The sequence below is a fragment of the Macrobrachium nipponense genome, chromosome 19 (assembly GCF_015104395.2).
Source record: "Macrobrachium nipponense isolate FS-2020 chromosome 19, ASM1510439v2, whole genome shotgun sequence".
Taxonomy (NCBI): domain Eukaryota; kingdom Metazoa; phylum Arthropoda; class Malacostraca; order Decapoda; family Palaemonidae; genus Macrobrachium; species Macrobrachium nipponense.
In genome coordinates this window covers 29450261-29468173 of record NC_061088.1, presented here as the reverse complement: position 1 = coordinate 29468173, position 17913 = coordinate 29450261, and the positions used below count along the sequence as shown (strand labels likewise).

At 41.6% G+C, this 17913-nt stretch overlaps 1 protein-coding gene across 7 annotated transcripts in view; it reads right to left on the bottom strand.

Moving 5' to 3' along the window:
- The window catches only part of LOC135215499 (activin receptor type-2A-like), a 196444-nt gene that overhangs the window by 142398 nt on the left and 36133 nt on the right, over positions 1–17913 (bottom strand). For all 7 annotated transcript variants that reach the window (XM_064250280.1, XM_064250291.1, XM_064250309.1 and 4 more), the window contains exon 2: positions 17186–17694. In XM_064250280.1, coding sequence (XP_064106350.1) covers positions 17186–17351 — 166 coding nt within the window. In that variant the 5' untranslated portion in view covers positions 17352–17694. The remainder of the gene's footprint in view (positions 1–17185; positions 17695–17913) is intronic.

Here is a 17913-nt window from a genome sequence, read left to right as displayed (position 1 = left end):
ATATGAAAATATTCCAAAACTGATAAAAATGATATTGTTAAGATACAATAAAGTTTCATACATACTTACTTGTCAGATATATACTTAGCTATGGACGACGGAGTCTATAGCTAAGTATATATCTGCCAGGGAAGTTGAATGTATGAAAACTACAACCATGGGTTGTTTTTCGTTGTATTCAACATGAAATTGTGCACATTTTCATACATAAAACTTTATGTAAAGGCTAATATAAAACGGTGCAAACATTACGACAATCGGACGAAAAAATTTCTGATTTTTTCGGAAGAGTTACTGCACGGACGTAAGGAAATTTTTTTTTTCATAAATTCACCATAAATCAAAATATTGTGCTAGAGACTTCCAATTTGTTGCAAAATAAAGGTAAACAACTGAATATTACTAGAATGTAATAGTTTTAGCTTACAAATGCATTTTCTGACCACTTTGGTCGAGTCAAAGTTGACTGAAGGTTGAAATTTGGCACTTAACGTTATTTATATGAAAATATTTCAAAACTGATAATAGCTACAACCATGGGTTGTTTTTAGATGTACTATTCTACATGAAATTGTGCACATTTTCAGATATAAAACTTTATGTAATGGCTAATATAAAACGGCGCAAACATTACAACAATTGGAGGAAAAAATCTGATTTTTCGGAAGAGTTACCGCGCGGACGCAAGTAAAAAAATTTTTTTTTTTTTTCAAAAATTCACCATAAATAAAAATATTGTGCTAGAGACTTCCAATTTGTTGCAAAATGAAGGTAAATGATTGAATATTACTAGAATATAAGAGTTTTAGCTTACAATTGCGTTTTTCAACCATTTCAGTTGAGTCAAAGTTGACTGAAGGTTGATATTTTGGTACTTATCATTATTTATATGAAAATATTTCAAAACTGATAAAAGCTACAACCATGGGTTGTTTTTAGTTGTATTCTACATGAAATTGCATACATTTTCATATACAGGCGGTCCCCGAGTTACGACGGGGGTTCCGTTCTTGAGATGCGTCGTAAGCCGAAAATCGTTGTAAGCCGGAACATTGTAAAAAATCCTAAGAAAACCTTACTTTTAATGCTTTGGGTGCATTGAAAACTATGTAAACTGCTTTCTTATGGCATTTTTCATCAAAAAAAAACCTTCAAATATTGATTATTTTACATTTTTGGTGTCGTATTTCATCTCCCAGATGAGCGTTGTAGGCGCCGTAACCCTGGAACATGCGTCGTAACCCTGGAAATAACGTCTATCGACAAGCGTCGTAACCTCGGAACGTCGTAAGCCGACACCCTCGTAACCCGGGGACTGCCTGTATAAAACTTTATGTAACTGCTCATATAAAACAGTGCAAACATTACAACAATCGGACGAAAAAATTTCTGATTTTTTCAGCAGTTACCACGCGGACATAGGAAATTTTTTTTTTTTTTTTTTCAAAAATTCACCAAAAATCAAAATATTGTGCTAGAGACTTCCTATGTGTTGCAAAATGAAGATAAAAGATAGAATATTACTAGAATGTAAAAGTTTTAGCTTACAATTGCGGTTTTCAACCATTTCGGTTGAGTCAAAGTTGACAAAGGTTGAAATATTGGCACTTATCATTATTTATATGAAAATATTTCAAAACTGATAAAAGCTACAACCATGAGTTATTTTTAGTTGTATTTGCATGAAATTGCGCACATTTTCATATATAAAACTTTATGTAACGGCTAATTGCTAATATAAAACGGTGCAAACATCATGACAAACAGATAAAAAATTACAGATTTTTTTGGAAGTTACCACATGGACGTAAGGAAAAAAGTTTCATTTCAAAAATTCACTATAAATCAAAATATTGTGCTAGAGACTTCCAATTTGTTTGCAAAATAAAGATAAATGATAGAATATTACTATAATGTCTGAGTTTTAGCTTACAATTGCATTTTTCGACCTTTTCGGTTGAGTCATATTTGACCAAAGGTTGATATTTTGGCACTTATCGTTATTTATTTATGAAAATATCTCAAAACTGATAAAAGCTATAACCATGTTTTTCTTTTTTTGTATTCTACATGAAATTGCACACATTTCCATATGTAAAACTTTATGTAACGGCTAATATAAAACGGTGCAAACATTACGACAATCAGACGAAAAAATTTCTGATTTTTTCGGAAGATTTACGGCGCGGACATAAGGAAAAATGATATTGTTATGATACAATAAAGTTTTGTACATACTTACCTGGCAGATATATACTTAGCTATAGACTCTGTCGTTCCCGACAGAAATTCGAATTTCGCGGCACACACTACAGGTAGGTCAGGTGATCTACCGCCCTGCCGCTGGGTGGCAGGAATAGGAACCATTCCCGTTTTCTAATCAGATTTTCTCTTCCACCTGTCTCCTGAGGGGAGGCTGGGTGGGCCATTTGATTGTATATATCTGCCAGGTAAGTATGTACAAAACTTTATTGTATCATAACAATATCATTTTTGTACATTCAACTTCCCTGTCAGACATATACTTAGCTGATTGGCACCTTTGGCGGAGGGTAAGAGACAGCTAATTACTGAATAGACAGGAAAACAACATACGTTGTAGGTAATATATATATAAGAAACCTTGGAGCTTGCATCGCCTCAAGAGCCTCAGCGAGGTAGTGACCTCATGCTAAAAGTTCTTGTTGGTCTGTCAAAGGGGTCTTATCCACTTACTCGACAGAACCTCAGGATCTTTGTCAATGGGGTCTTATCCACTTACATGACAAAACACCTTGCCTAATGGCATCACCAAGGAGCATAACACCGATCCCGATCACCTGATCCTAACACCGGGGTTAGTACTGAGATTGAAAGGAGTTATCCCCCAACATCCTTTCAAACAACCCTAAAAACTCAAAACCAAACTTTTTCATATTAAAAAACAGCTAACTAGTTAAGGATCAGTATCAGCTCCCTGTCCCAGCACAGTATCCGCTGATACATATGGACCAAGAGAGAAGCACTTTTCGTATGTCACTCTGACGTCCTTTAACCCTTAAACGCCGAAGCGGTAAAAAAAAAAATGTCTCCCGTGTGCCGGAGACGTTTCAGAGTGAGCGCGGAAGCGGAAAAATTTTTTTTTTTCAAAAAATCACAGAGCGCTTAGTTTTCAAGATTAAGAGTTCATTTTTGGCTCCTTTTTTTGTCATTGCCTGAAGTTTAGTATGCAACCATCAGAAATGAAAAAAATTATCATTATCATATATAAATAATGCGATATATGATAGCGCAAAAATGATATTTCATATATAATTGTATTCAAATCGCGCTGTGCGCAAAACGGTTAAAGGTAACAAGTTACTTTTTTTTTCGTTGTAATGTACACTAAATTGCAATCATTTTGGTATATAACACATTGTAAAACGATAAAAGCAACACAGAGAAAATATTATCACAAAATAAAGCATGAATTCGTAACACGCGTACGTAAACAAATATTTTTTTCAAAAATTCACCATAAATCTAAATATTGTCCTAGAGACTTCCAATTTCTTTCAAAATGAAGACAAATGATTGAATATTACTATACTGTAAGAATATTAGCTTACAAATGCAGTTTTCGACCATATCTGACGAGTTAAAGTTGACCGAATGTCGAATTTTTTTTATATATTTTTTATATGCAATTATTTCGGAAATAAGAAAAGCTACAACTTTTAAATATTTTTCGTTTTATTCTACATGACATTGCGCACATTTTCATATATAAAACTCTATGAAATGCCTAATATGAAACGGAGCAAATATTCCGAGAATGGGACTCACGCATTTCAGAGATTTGTGGCGGAGAATCCGCGCGCGGGAAGGAAAGTTTTTTTTAAAAATTCACCATAAATTTAAATATTGTGCTAGAGACTTCGAATTTGTTTCACAATGAAGATAAATGACTGAATTTTACTAGACTGTAAGAGTTTTATCTTACAATTGCGTTTTTCGACCATTTCGGTAGAGTCAAATTTGACCGAACGTGGTTTTTTTTCTATTTATCGTGATTTATATGCAAATATTTCAAAAATGAGAAAAGCTACAACCTTCAACTATTTTTTGTTGTATTATACATGAAATTGCGCACATTTTCATATATAAAACATTATGTAACGGCTAATTTAAAATGGTGCAAACATTACCACAATCGCACGTATGATTTTTTCGGAAGAGTTACCACGCGGACGTGAAGAAAGTTATTTTTTTCATAAATTCACTATAAATCTAAATATTGTGCTATAGACTTCCAATTTGTTGCAAAATGAAGGTAAATGCTTGAATATTACTAGAATATAAGCGTTTTAGCTTACAATTGCGTTTTTTGACCATTTCGGTAGAGTCAAAGTTGACCGAAGGTTGAAAATTTGTCACTTAACATTTTTTATATGAAAATATTTCAAAATTGATAAAAGCTACAACCATGGGTTGTTTTTAGTTGTATTGTGCATGAAATTGCGCACATTTTCATATATAAAACTTTATGTAACAGCTAATTTAAAATGGTGCAAACATTACCACAATCGCATGTATGATTTTTTTCGGAAGAGTTACCGCAAAATTAAGGTAAATGATTGAATATTACTAAAATATAAGAGTTTTAGCTTACAATTGCGTTTTTCGACCATTTCGTTAGAGTCAAAGTTGACCGAAGGTTGAAATTTTGGCACGTATCGTTATTTATATGAGAATATCTCAAAACAATCATGAGTATTTTATTGTTGTATTCTGCATAAAAATGCGCACATTTTCATATATAATACTCCATGTAACGGCTAATTTATAATGGTAAAAAAATTATGTCAAAGTGACAAAATAATTTCCGAGATGTGTCACAGATACTTTTTAGTGCGGCAAGAAAGAAATTCACGCTTGCGCGCCTGCGTAACGATTGTAAACAAAACAACACCTTGATCCGTGAACTCCCAGCATCCCCCAAGGCGCGTGATTCAAGAGTTTTCGGCTAGTAGGCCTAAAAATATTTTTCCGCGAATTTTTAAAAAACTTTTGTATGTCGACGTAAAATACGTCCAGTCGGCACCCAAGAGACAAAAAATGTCGACGTAAAATACGTCCAGTCGGCGTTTAAGGGTTAAGTAATGGGAAGCAAATACTGAGTTGCATCTCCAATACGTTGCTGCTAAAATGTCTTTCATAGACATATTCTTATTAAAAGATAGGGAAGTTGCAACTGCACGTACTTCATGTGCTTTAACCCTAAGCAGCTTCAAGGATTCCTCTTGGCACTTCATGTGAGCCTCCGTTATCACATTTCTAACGAAGAACGCACTAACGAAGAACGCTAGTGCGTTCTTTGACATCGGTCTCTTCGGGTCCCTTACCGCACACCAGAGACTGACTGCAACCCTGAAGTTGACTCTTCTTTATAAGATAGAACTTCAGTGTTCTGACTGGGCAGAGAGACCTTTCTGACTCTCTACCTACAAGAGGAGAGAGTCCCTTGACTTCAAAGCTTCTGGGCCAAGGTTGAGAAGGGTTCTTATTTTTTGCCAGAAACAGAGGTTGGAAAGAGACAACTGCAGAATCTCCTTTAAAACCCACACGAGAGTCCAATGCATGTAGTTCACTGACCCTCTTGGCAGTCGCGAGGGCCAAGAGAAAAATGCACTTCCTCGAGAGGTCTCTAAACGATGCTTTATGCGGAGGTTCGAACTTATTTGAAGAGAGGAACTGGAGGACCACATCTAGATCCCAACTTGGTGGAAGCGAGGATCTAGTCTTGATCGTCTCGAAGGATCTTATAAGATCATGAAGATCTTTGTTATCCTCTATGTTCAGGCCCCTGTTTCTGAATACAGCAGAGAGCATGCTCCTGTATCCTTTAATGGTAGAAACAGCCAAGTGTGATTCTTCCCGTAGGAAGAGAAGAAAATCAGCAATGTCGGTCACAGAGGTATTGGATGAGGACAGCTTCTTCGACCTACACCATGTACGGAAGACTTCCCACTTAGATTGATAAACCCGCAGGGTAGAGGACCTGCGGGCCCTGGCGATTGCACTCGCAGCTTTTCAAGAAAAGCCTCTCGCTCTGACAAGTCTTTCGATAGTCGAAAGGCAGTCAGGGAGAGAGGGGGGAGGTTTCCGTGAAACCTCTCGAACCTCTCGAAGTGGGGTTGTTTGAGCAGATCTGTCCTCTTGGGAAGAGATCTGGGGAAGTCCACCGTCCATTCCAGTACCTCTGTGAACCAATCTCGAGCGGGCCAAAAGGGGGCGATGAGTGTTAGTTTCGTTCCCTCCGAGGATCGAAACTTCCTTAGCACTTCCCCCAGAATCTTGAACGGGGGGGAAAGCGTAGGCATCTATGCCCGACCAGTCCATGAGAAGGGCATCTATCGCTATTGCTCTGGGATCTTCCACTATGGAGCAGAAGTTGTCCATCCTTCTGGAGAGGAACGTGGCGAACAGGTCTATCTGAGGCTTCCCCCAAAGGGACCAGAGCTTTCGGCAGATTTCGAAGTGGAGGGTCCACTCTGTTGGAAGGACCTGGTTCTTCCTGCTCAGTCTGTCTGCTCTTACATTCTTGACTCCTTGTACAAATCTTGTCAGTAGCACAATGCCTCGTTCCTCTGCCCAGATTAACAGAGCTCTCGCTATCTTGTATAGGGAGAACGAGTGAGTCCCCCCCTGTTTTCGGATGTAAGCCAGAGCCGTGGTATTGTCCGAGTTGACCTGGACTACCACGCCTATGACCTCCAACTCGAAGTACTTCAAGGCTACATTTACAGCCATAAGCTCCTTCACGTTGATATGCTAAGACACCTGTTCTCTTGTCCATGTGCCTGACACTTCCTTCGTTCCTAGTGTTGCTCCCCATCCTGTTTCCGAGGCGTCGGAAAACAACACTAGGAGAGGGTTCCGAATCGAAAGGGATACTCCTTCGTTCTTTTGTAGAGGGGTTAACCACCACCTCAGGTGGGACTTGACCTCCTGTTGAATGGGAAAGGTATCCGAAAGTTCTCCTGTCTTTCGGTTCCACATCCTTTGCAGGTAGAAATGCAGAGGTCTCAGGTTGAGCCTCCCCAGGGAAACAAACTGCTCCAGCAACAAAAGGGTACCCAGGAGACTGAGCCATTCCCTCGCTGAGCTTCGTTCTTTCCCTAAGAAGGTTGAGACTTTTTCCAAGCCTTGAGCAATTCTGTCTTGCGACAGAAACGCTCGAAAACCCCGAGAATCCATCTGAATCCGCACATAGACAATGTTCTGGCTGGGGATCATCTGAGACTTCTCGAGGTTCACGAGCAGTCCGAGCGAGCGAACGAGATCCAAAGTCGATTCCAAGTCCTCCAAACACTGATGTTTCGATTTGGCCCTTATAAGTAAAGGGATATGTTCACCCCCTCCAGATGAAGCCATCGTGCTACGTTCCTCATCAGGCTCGTGAACACTTCAGGAGCCGTAGACAGGCCGAAGCACAGAGCCCTGAATTGAAAGACCTTGCCCTGCATCATGAACCGCAGATATTTCCTCGATGAAGGATCCAGGGGGACGTGTAAATACGTGTCCTGTAGGTCTAAGGAGACCATAAAATCTCCTGGACGCAGAGCCGCAAGAACCGAATTGGAAGTTTCCATAGAGAACTTCTGTTTCTCTACGAATCGGTTCAGTGCGCTCACATCCAGAACAGCCCCCCCCCCCCCCCCCCCCCCCCCCCGAGGCTTTCGGTACGAGGAACAGTTGATTGTAAAAGCCTTGGGAGTGTGGATCCTGCACTAATTCTATGGCCTCCTTCTCTAACATTTGGTCTACGAGATGAAGCAGGGTCTTCCTCTTGATAGGGTCCTTGTACTTGGCAGACAGTTCCCTTGGGGTAGACGTCAAGGGAGGCCTGTCTCGGAAGGGGACAAGATATCCTCTTTTCAATATAGAGAGGGACCAGGTGTCTGCCTCTCTCGAAGCCCATGCTTCTGAGAACTTCAGAAGTCTGGCGCCTACTGGTGCTTGGAGGACTGGAACTTCATTCGGTTTTCTTGATCGGTCTAAAAGAAGACCTACCTCTCCTTTCCGTTCCTCTCTTCCTAGAGGAGGGCCGGGAAGATGAACTCCCTCGAAAGGGCGGCTTTGTTTGTTTATATGATGTTTTTAAGTTGCATGGAACCAGTGGTTATTCAGCAACGGGACCAACGGCTTTACGTGACTTTCGAACCACGTCGAGAGTGAACTTTTATCACCAGAAATACACCTCTCTCACTCCTCAATGGAATGGCCGAGAATCGAACCTGCGACCACCGAGGTGGGACGCTAATACACCACACCAACCACGCCGCTGAGGTGCTAAAAAAGGGCTCCTTCCTCGTAGCAGGAACAGCTGGCCTCGCTTTTTTTTTGCTGACTGGACCAGCAGATCTTGTGTCGCCTTCTCAGTAAGTGAGTGAGAAATATCTCTCACTAACTGAGAAGGGAAAAGCTGGTTTGAAAGAGGGCTGTACAGTAGAGACGACCTCTGCACAGGCGAGACAGCTTTTGTCAGAAAAGAGCTGAATACAGCTCTCTTCTCAAGTATTCCTGCTCTGAACAGGGAGGCCACTTCCCCCGATCCGTCTTGGACCGCCTTGTCCATGCATGCTAGTACACTATTCAGGACTTCGGGGCTCAGGCAGTCAGTGTCCTGTGTCTTCTTGGCAAACGCCCCAAGGGACCAGTCCACAAAGTTAAAAACTTCCAAGACATGGAATAATCCCTTGAGGAGATGGTCCATTTCTGACATTCCCCATATCGTTTTTGCTGAAGAGAGGGATTGTCTCCTCGACGCGTCCACAAGCGTTGAGAAATCTGCCTCAGCCGAAGCAGGGAGAGTGAGTCCCATTGCTTCACCTGTCTCGTACCAAATACCCCTCCTCCCAGAAAGTCTGAGGGAGGGCAGATAAAGACAGTCTTTCCAGCTTCCTCCTTGGAGCTGAGCCAATTTCCAAAAGACTGCAGAGCTTTCTTCATGGAAATGGTTGGGCGCATCTTCAAGGAGGAGGATGATTTCGAGGTCTTCGTGCTTGTGAACAGCGAACGAGGAGACGGAGGGGCGGCAGGACTCAGAGAATCTCCAAATTCTTGGAGCAAATGAGCTGCCAATGATTTGTAGTCCGAGAGACCTGCCCCCTTTTGAGCTTCCCTGTCAGAAACATCTTCTAGCTCGTGTTCAATAGGAGAAGCGTTATCAGCAGAAGGAGAGCATCTCTTACCGCAAGGTGAAGGGCTTCTAGCAGGATCAGATCCCTCCCGACAAGGGCGACGGCCGCCTGTGCGACATCTTGCGTCCCTGCCAGGCGAAGAATGATCCCGCGAAAAAGTCCGATCCTCATCAGAGCCCTCCTGACAAGGATGACGGCCGCCTGTGCGACATCTTGCATCCTAGTCAGGAGAAGGCTGCGCCTGCGAAAAACTTCCACCAGCAACAGATACATCCTGACAAGGACGACGGCCGCCTGTGCGACATCTTGTGCCCTTGTCCAGAGAACTCTGTTCCTGGTAAAAGTCATAAAGAGGAGCCTCCTGGTTGACTTCTCTATCCGATTTCATGGAAGTAGATCCTGGCGCCTGGTGTCTATTTGGCGCCGAAAGCTTGGATATCTCCTTGCGCCTGGCTGTCGCTGTCCGCCTCGGACAGTGTCGCCTGTCCGCCTCGGACAGTGTCGCCTGTCCGCGTTGTCCACATTTGGAGCTTGGCGCCTGGCTGGCGGTGTCCGCGTACGACACTTTTGCCTGTCCAGAGTGTCCGTGTCTGGCGCTTGGCGCTGTTCGCGTACGATACTTTTGCCTGTCCGCCTTGTCCAGGTTGTCTGTATCTGGGGCTTGGCGCCTGGTTGGCGCTGTCTGCATACGATACTTTTGCCTGTCCAGGTTGTCCGTATCTGGGGCTTGGCGCCTGGTTGGCACTGTCCGCGTACGATACTTTTGCCTGTCCGGGCTGTCCGCGTCTGGCGCCTAGCGCCGGGCTGGCGCTGTCCACGTACGACACTTTTGCCTGTCCAGGCTGTCCACGTCTGGCGCCTGGCTGGCGCTGTCCGCCTCGGACACTCGATTCTGTCCACGTTGTCTGTATCGGGCGCCCCGCGCCTATGAGCTTCTGTCCGCTCATCCGTTATCGTCTCTGTCCTAGGACGAGGAGTAGAGGAGAGGAGCCTGGAGTCAGGAACGCCCACCAGACGAGATCTCTTAACAGGAAGAAAAGTGTCTTTTCTCCGAGGAGGGTGCTTTCTTAATACTTCTACCAATGAAGATATCTGTTCCTGCATTTTAAGGAGGATGTCTGTCGCAGTTTCTTCCCTTTCCTTATAAGGAAGAGGAGAAGGCGCCCTGGGGGGCGTAGGCAATCGTGAGCCTAGAGCAGGAGAATTCCATGTCTTCTTGGCTCTTTTCCTCTCGCAGGGAGAATCTTCTGGGAAACATTCCGGGCTCGAGTCCAGAGTAGGCACTTTCCAACTCCTCTTGATCGGACGCGATAGTTCGTCGGAACTCCATCCACTTCTGCGGGGAGACAAATCGCATGATGAAAAGCACTCTTTTAGGATGCCTTTCCAATGGCGATCCTTGGCAGTCTGGGACGCTACAGATTCTGCCGAGGGGACGCCTGATCGGTGGGGATTCTCCGTAACCTACGTACGGCTGTCGACATTCCTTCTCCTCTGCGCCTGGGAGCTTGGAAGAGGTCTAGGCCTGGGAGCGAGACAGAGCCGATCAGACGCACCCTCCACTACACTGGGGACACTTACGTCACTTTCCACAGCACTTTGTTTACCTTGAAGAGCTTGCATTTTAAGCTCCATCCTTATTAAGGCTGTTTTCAGATTTGCAATCTCCGTAGCAGAATTTGCATTATCTGAGACGGGCGAGGGTGATACTGTATGTGAGGAAGCAATTGAGTGTTAGGTGTTACACTAACTGGCTCGTTAGAGCGAGATCTACTCAAACTTCTAGAGGCAGCTTTTCTAACCCTATCCCTCTCTAACTTCCTTAAGTAGGAATCTAGAGTCTTCCATTCTTCCTCACTCATATTCACACATTCATTGCAAGTGTTAGATCTAGAGCATTCATTCCCCCTACACCTCTTGCATACAGTGTGAGGATCTACCGAAGCTTTCGGTAGTCTCACCAAACAACCCTCATTCACACATCTTCTAACTTCCCAGTTAGAGTCAGACATCTTGAGAACAATCCGAAGCAAAATCCAAAAAACAGTCCACAAAAGCGTATGCCAAACCACAGATCCAATATGTCACCAAATAAGACAGTCCAGAAGATCAACGGTGATGAAATACGAAAATAAAGTCAGGAGGAACCAACAACGATGTTGATGGTACCGGCGACAGAGAAAATCTGATTAGAAAACGCGAATGGTTCCTATTCCTGCCACCCAGCAGCAGGGCGGTAGATCACCTGACCTACCTGTAGCGTGTGCCGCGAAATTCGAATTTCTGTCGGGAACGACGGAGTCTATAGCGAAGTATAAAGTATTGTGCTAGAAACTTCCAATTTGTTGTAAAATGAAGGTTAATGATTGAATATTACTAGAATATAAGAGTTTTAGCTTACAATTGCGTTTTTCAACCATTTCGGCAGAGTCAAAGTTGATCGAAGGTTAAAATTTTGGCACTTTTATCGTTAATCATATGAAAATATTTCAAATCTGATAAAGGCTACAACCATGGGCTGTTTTTTGTTGTATTCTACATGAAACTGTGCACATTTTTCTGTATAAAATTCTATGTAATGGCTAATATAAAATGGTGCAAAAATGATGTCAAAGTGACAAAATAATTTCTGAGATATGTCACTAATGCTTTCTAGTGCGAGAGGAAAGAAATTCGTGCTTGCACGCCTGGGTAACGCTAGTAAACAAAACAACAGCTTGATCCATGAGCCCCCAGCATGCCTTAAGGCGCGATTCAAAAGTTTTCGCCTAGTAGGCCTATAACTATTTTTCCACGAATTTTAAAAAAAACTATTTTGTGTCAACGTGCCATACGTCAGTTAGGCACCCGACAGACAATTTTCATCGACGTTTAATACGTCCAATAGGCATTTAAGGGTTAATTGGACATAAAAAATTTTGAATAATACCTTAGAATTAGACACTTAAGTATTTGCAAACATTTTCATCACTCTTCCTTCTTCTTTTAAGTTTGTTAAGTTCTAATTAGTGAAAATAGTTATAGTTTCACTTCAATCGGGCCAGTACTGAGAGATATATGATAAGTTTCACAATTGAGCGGCCGCCATCTTTGAGGACATCATAACCGGAAAATCTACCAGATGGCAGATGTCCACCCAAGTCAAAAACACTTACTAAACATTTCTGAAGTAAAATTCTCCATACTCAAATTTTCCTATAGAACCATACCTAGTACCTGGACTATGTCAGTAAATCAAAAAACAATTGTTATATTCCTTTACTTCATAGTTTTTTCAGTCACTGTCAACATCGTCTTAACTAAACCTTGCTGTCAGTATATCAGAAAAAATATCAATATTCTTTACTTCATAGTTTTTTCACTGTCAACAATAACTTCTTAATTAAACCTTTTTCACTTCCTTGAGTTACCTCAACCAGTCTTACCTATATCACTTGTTGGGCCGCCACCACTGGACCCAAGGAAAAAGTGTCCAAGGATCTATGGGCAACGTCTTTCAAATAAAATGAGGTGAAAGTTGTTTGGCGTTTCCACACACCAGCTTTCAGAATTCTCTCCACAGACATGTTCTTCTTAAATGCCAAAGAAGCACTCAAGCCCCTGATGTCATGAGCTCTAGCTCCCACCTGGCTATTTGACCCCCTGTCTTCTGTCATGTAAGCATTTCTATATACCCCCCATTCAGCCCATCACACTCCCCTTTACTAAAATAAAGGAAATCTCATTTCCTACTTTTTCTTTCTTTCTTTTCAAAATCCCTTTCTTACCATCCATTCATACTCTGGAACTGGACTTTGACTTCAGGTCATTGGCCTCTCATGTAATACCCTTCTTCACTGCCCCCTACTCCAACTGCACTAGACTCACCCAGCCTTGGTTTATCTGCTTCAACCCTGTTAACACCTGACATGGCTTCGATCATCTCTTCTATAACCTCACTTAACTCTGCTCGGCTTCGATTCAGGTTATCCAAAACTTCCCCCTCTCCCTCTCGGCTAACTTTTTCTCATTCAATTTCACTCCCACACTCAATTTTTCAATACTTTTACTTAAACAAACTTGGCTTAATTGTCTTTCTCATGATTTCTTGTTGTTCCCAATCTATCCAAATCTTGTTTATCCCCTACATTCCTTGAACTTTCCAAGTTCACTCCTTCCACATCCTTCTCAAATCCCTTAAAATCATATCCATCAGGCGTACTTTTTCCAAAAATTCACCTTCTATTCCTTCACTCTCCCTTTCCATCTCCTCCTGCAACAACTTGCTAATGGAATGTTCCATTACATATGTATTTCAGTGGTTCTCTCCACCTCTCAACTGATTATAGTGTGCTCTTATTATTTTTACATTTCCTACTTCACTCCTGTCTCATAACACACAACTTAATCCATTGGACCACACTGTTTTCATTGCATAAGGACCTTCATATTTCTCCTGCATCTTACTTTTTAACCACTTCCAACACCTTATCTCCTACTCGGAAACTTTCAAACTTTTTATTAGCCTGTCTCCACACCTCCCGCTCTTCTTCATTTAATCAAATCTCACTCTTATATATTCACTTGGAGCCATGCCAGCGCTTATTATGTTCTGACCCATTATACATCGTTACCACTGTTCCTAACAATAAATCCCATTCCTTCTCTCTATCAGTTAACATTTGTAACATCTCACTCAGAGTCCTTATAGTTCATTTCTGCCAACCCATTCACACTCAACATGTATGGAGTTGGTCCTACCTGTTTGATACCCCTCTCTCAACATTTGCTGAAAAGGTATAACAATAAACTCTGGCCCATTATCACTCAACATTCTTAACAGCTTCCTTACACACGCAGGCAACAAGACCATACTGACCACTCTTGCAATGTTTTCACTTATTTTATTCTTTCATGCTGCACAACTTACAAACTTTTTCTATGATCTACCATAACAACTACGGCTACACTTCTCTTGCAGTTACCGACAAAGTTACACAATCAATTGCCACTAACTCAAACTGAACTTCAAAACAGGTGGGCTAGTATAAACTCTTTGATACTTTCCCTTCCGACATTCTTCACACGTAACTGCCACATACGTACAAAGTTTCCTCAAATATGGGGAAAACATTCGCTTTTTCATACACTCGATTAACTGAAATTTCCACATATGTCAATGTTTATCATGGACTACCATGCATATTCTTTCTGCACTACTCATTGAGAACACTGGAACATACATCAACTCTCCCATCCTTTCTCTTGAAACATACACCACTCCTTCACACAACACAAAACTCAGCGAACCAAAACCACTTTCTTAACAACAAAGGTCATCTTCCAGGTACTCCCTCTCTAATACAACTCTTTAACTTACTCACTATCAAACACTTCCACTGCATCTCCTCATCTTCTGTTGTTAGCAGTTCATTCTCTCTCTTGCCCAACTCCAATATATCCTCCTCCTCCTCACTAAGGCTCCTATCAAGGTACTGCTAATGAGAGACCCAGTAGCCCTCTCTGTGGGAGAAAGTGAAGTACATCTTGGTTTAATCAGACCACTGAGCTGATTAACAGGTCTTCTAGGGCTAGCTGGAAGGTTTAGATATTTTAACGTGGCTAAGAACCAACTGGTTACTCAGCAATGGGACCGACAGCTATTGTGGTATCTGAACCACATTATATCGAGAAGTGAATTATTAATCACCAGAAATAAATACCTCTGATTCCTCCTTGGCAGTGCAGGGAAGCGCACTTGGACCACCAAATCAACGGGAGCACATAACCCATTCGTCCAACGAGGAACTTCTCTGTGGGAGGGAGTTGTATGCACGATGCCCTACGAGAGTTACCGAAGGTGGGCAAAGTGGCCCTCTTCTTCCTCCACTTGCTAGCTTTGGAAAGAGAAGGGGAGGAGGTGACAGCACTTGATGAACATGACTTTCTTTTCCTCATCTTTGATTACTTTTTGCCAAGGGCAGCTTTAGACAGCAGAGTGAGGAGGAGGACGTCACCAAGCGACGAAGTTGATGGCAATACCTGGGGGCAAATAACTGAAGAAATTTGCAGATACTACAGCTGCTGGTGGAACCAACACTAGAATTCGACAAAGTTATGGAAGAAGCAGTAACGGTGAGGGCCTCCACAGCCTTCAAGTGATGAAAAAGACCAGACACACTTGGCTCTTCCAAGAGACCTGGGGAGAGCCACAACTTTCTAAGTTCCTCAGGCTTCACAACCCTTGCAACAATGGTCAGCTTAGATGAGACAGTCTCCCACAGCCCCAAAAAGAAGTGTCCTCCTGAAGACAACTCCTCTTCTGAGCAAAGCAAAACGGCTGAGGAGGAATCATGCTGGTCATCTTTACTCCCTCTTTCAATGGCTTGCTACTGACGAAGCAGGAGTCGGCCAAGGGGAAAGCACTTCTAAGGGAGGCAAGAAGGAACCAGGGAGAATCCTTAGTGTCATCAGTGGAGCACTGCAGTCCGACAACACCAGAGAAACTTTCTACACACTTCTTTTCCGGTAACTTCATCCACTTTTCAGAAGGCCAGGCACAACACTCCAAACATGGACTCTACTGCAGTCACACCTATGGCATGACTCAAGGTAAAAGGATCAACCTCAATTGAAGAGACAAAAAGATGACATGGTTTGTTCTTCCCCAGGTAATGCCTTAAAGTTTTTGGTTCCTTCTCTGTAGAAGGCACAGTTGTAAATTACGGGTTTGCATACTTATCAAACATAATACATAGTAAATGAGCAAGCAAAAAAAAAACACAGCAAGCATGAAAGCAAATGGCACTCGGGCAGAAAGCACAGCTGATGCCTTCACTTGATGGCAGCCAAAAGCAGAGTGGAGTGGAAAAGTAATGAATGGGCAGGCCTTCCCCCTACCATCGATAGTTAACAATTTTGTCTGAAAGTTAAACAACCGTTCCAGCTCATGTACACAAGTTAATCCTATTTAAAGGAGAAGGGTTTGTATCTGTGTAGGAACAAATAATGTTTTATTTGTAAACCCACATATTATTATTAGTTCTGATACACATACTCCAGTAAAGAAAAAATCTACAGCAGAGCCAACACTTTGTGGAACTGTAGGTACCTATTGGTATGCTAGATGTAGATTTTGGGTGTAAACTTAATGTGTCTTCATACTGTAAAAGAAAAAATGCAGACTGTAACAAGTCAACATGATCTTCAAACTGTAGGCTGTAATAAGTCACCAGGATCTAATGTCACTAATCCAACCATAAAAGAATTTTGGTAAGGTAGATAGATGAAAGTGGTATGACCTTTCTAATTATAATTTTATTTCAAAATTTTGTTAGTCAAAATAGCAGCAAGTCTATGAGGTTAGAACAACTTCTACACCAGCAAATAGGGTACTTGATTATCTTCTCCAAGATTCCTTAAGACCTCAAAAACATTCACATTATGACTTACGATGTAGTATACGATGTAGTATACGAGAGGTTGTAAACATTTTTTAAAAACTGGAAAAATCTGAAGTTAAATTACTGGACAACTTGGTGAATAGAGGCCAAAGAGAATGAAAAAAAAAACCTTTTCTACCATAAACTGTCTGCCCTGTAAGGCATATGTAACTGGTAACCTAAAATAGGGGATGGTTTTGTAAAAGCTAAACTCTTTCCATCTTTCTGACAACAAATTGTGAGGTCAAAACTTGGTCTAATGGCCCTTAGTAAAATTTTTTAAATCCCATTTCCAGCAATTATCAAAGACACCACTACTAAACAATTTAAACATCTCAATCTACTGTCTTACAAACTACACTTGCTACTATTCCTTGGAAACATACTAAATAAGATTCTTAATAGTGGTAGCTTTTCTTCTTTTAAGTTCCTACCAATGCTGGTATACATAGTCTTTCACGAGAACACTTCAAGTCAAGCTGGAAAATTTTCTTCATTCAAACACAAAATATAAGAGGATAAATTCAACTCATCTTTAATAAATTTACTACGAGAAGCTTGTACTCATGAGAAAACAAAGGATTAAATAACACTTACCTAAAATAAGGGGAAGTGTTGACAAAGCAAGTACTAGCCACATCATGATCCTAGACAACCGTGTAATTCCCATGCTGGTAGCCATCATGTGTGTGGCAGGAAACCACCCGCCACAATTTCTCCCCTTTCCAACGTCGAGTCCCTTGACTTGTGATCCCTCTACCATGTGCACACACAAACACGCCTTAACACCAACCTGTGGCCCTTCTAAAGGGGAGTTACTCCTCCTTAACCCTAAATTACATTGGTCCTGCTAAAGGGTTCCCTGTCATGTCCATGTTCTACAAGCACAACTGCTTATCTTGCTTCCTCTCATTGGGGCCTTCATAAATCTTAACTATTGATAATAATCCGTCTCTTGAGTGTGCTACTTGTGCTGATGGCAACAAGACAAGCACAAATAGTTCCAAATATTCGGCTTAGATTGGCATTCATGAAGACTAAGGTTGGGAAGAGCTTTTTCGCCAATTATAAATGTCACTACACCTCTCAGTTGGGTACCAGTTCACCTGAAATATAAAAAATTAAAGGTTGGTACAAATTTACATGCAAAATGATAAAATACATAACCTTTACAGCAATTTGAATTCAGTCTAAACCAAATACTTAAATGTAACCTCAAATATAACAAATCATGAAAAGGTTAATCATACCCACCAACTATTACAAGCGCAATTCTAGTAACAGTATGAATAAATTATCTTACACAAACACAATATTAAATACTA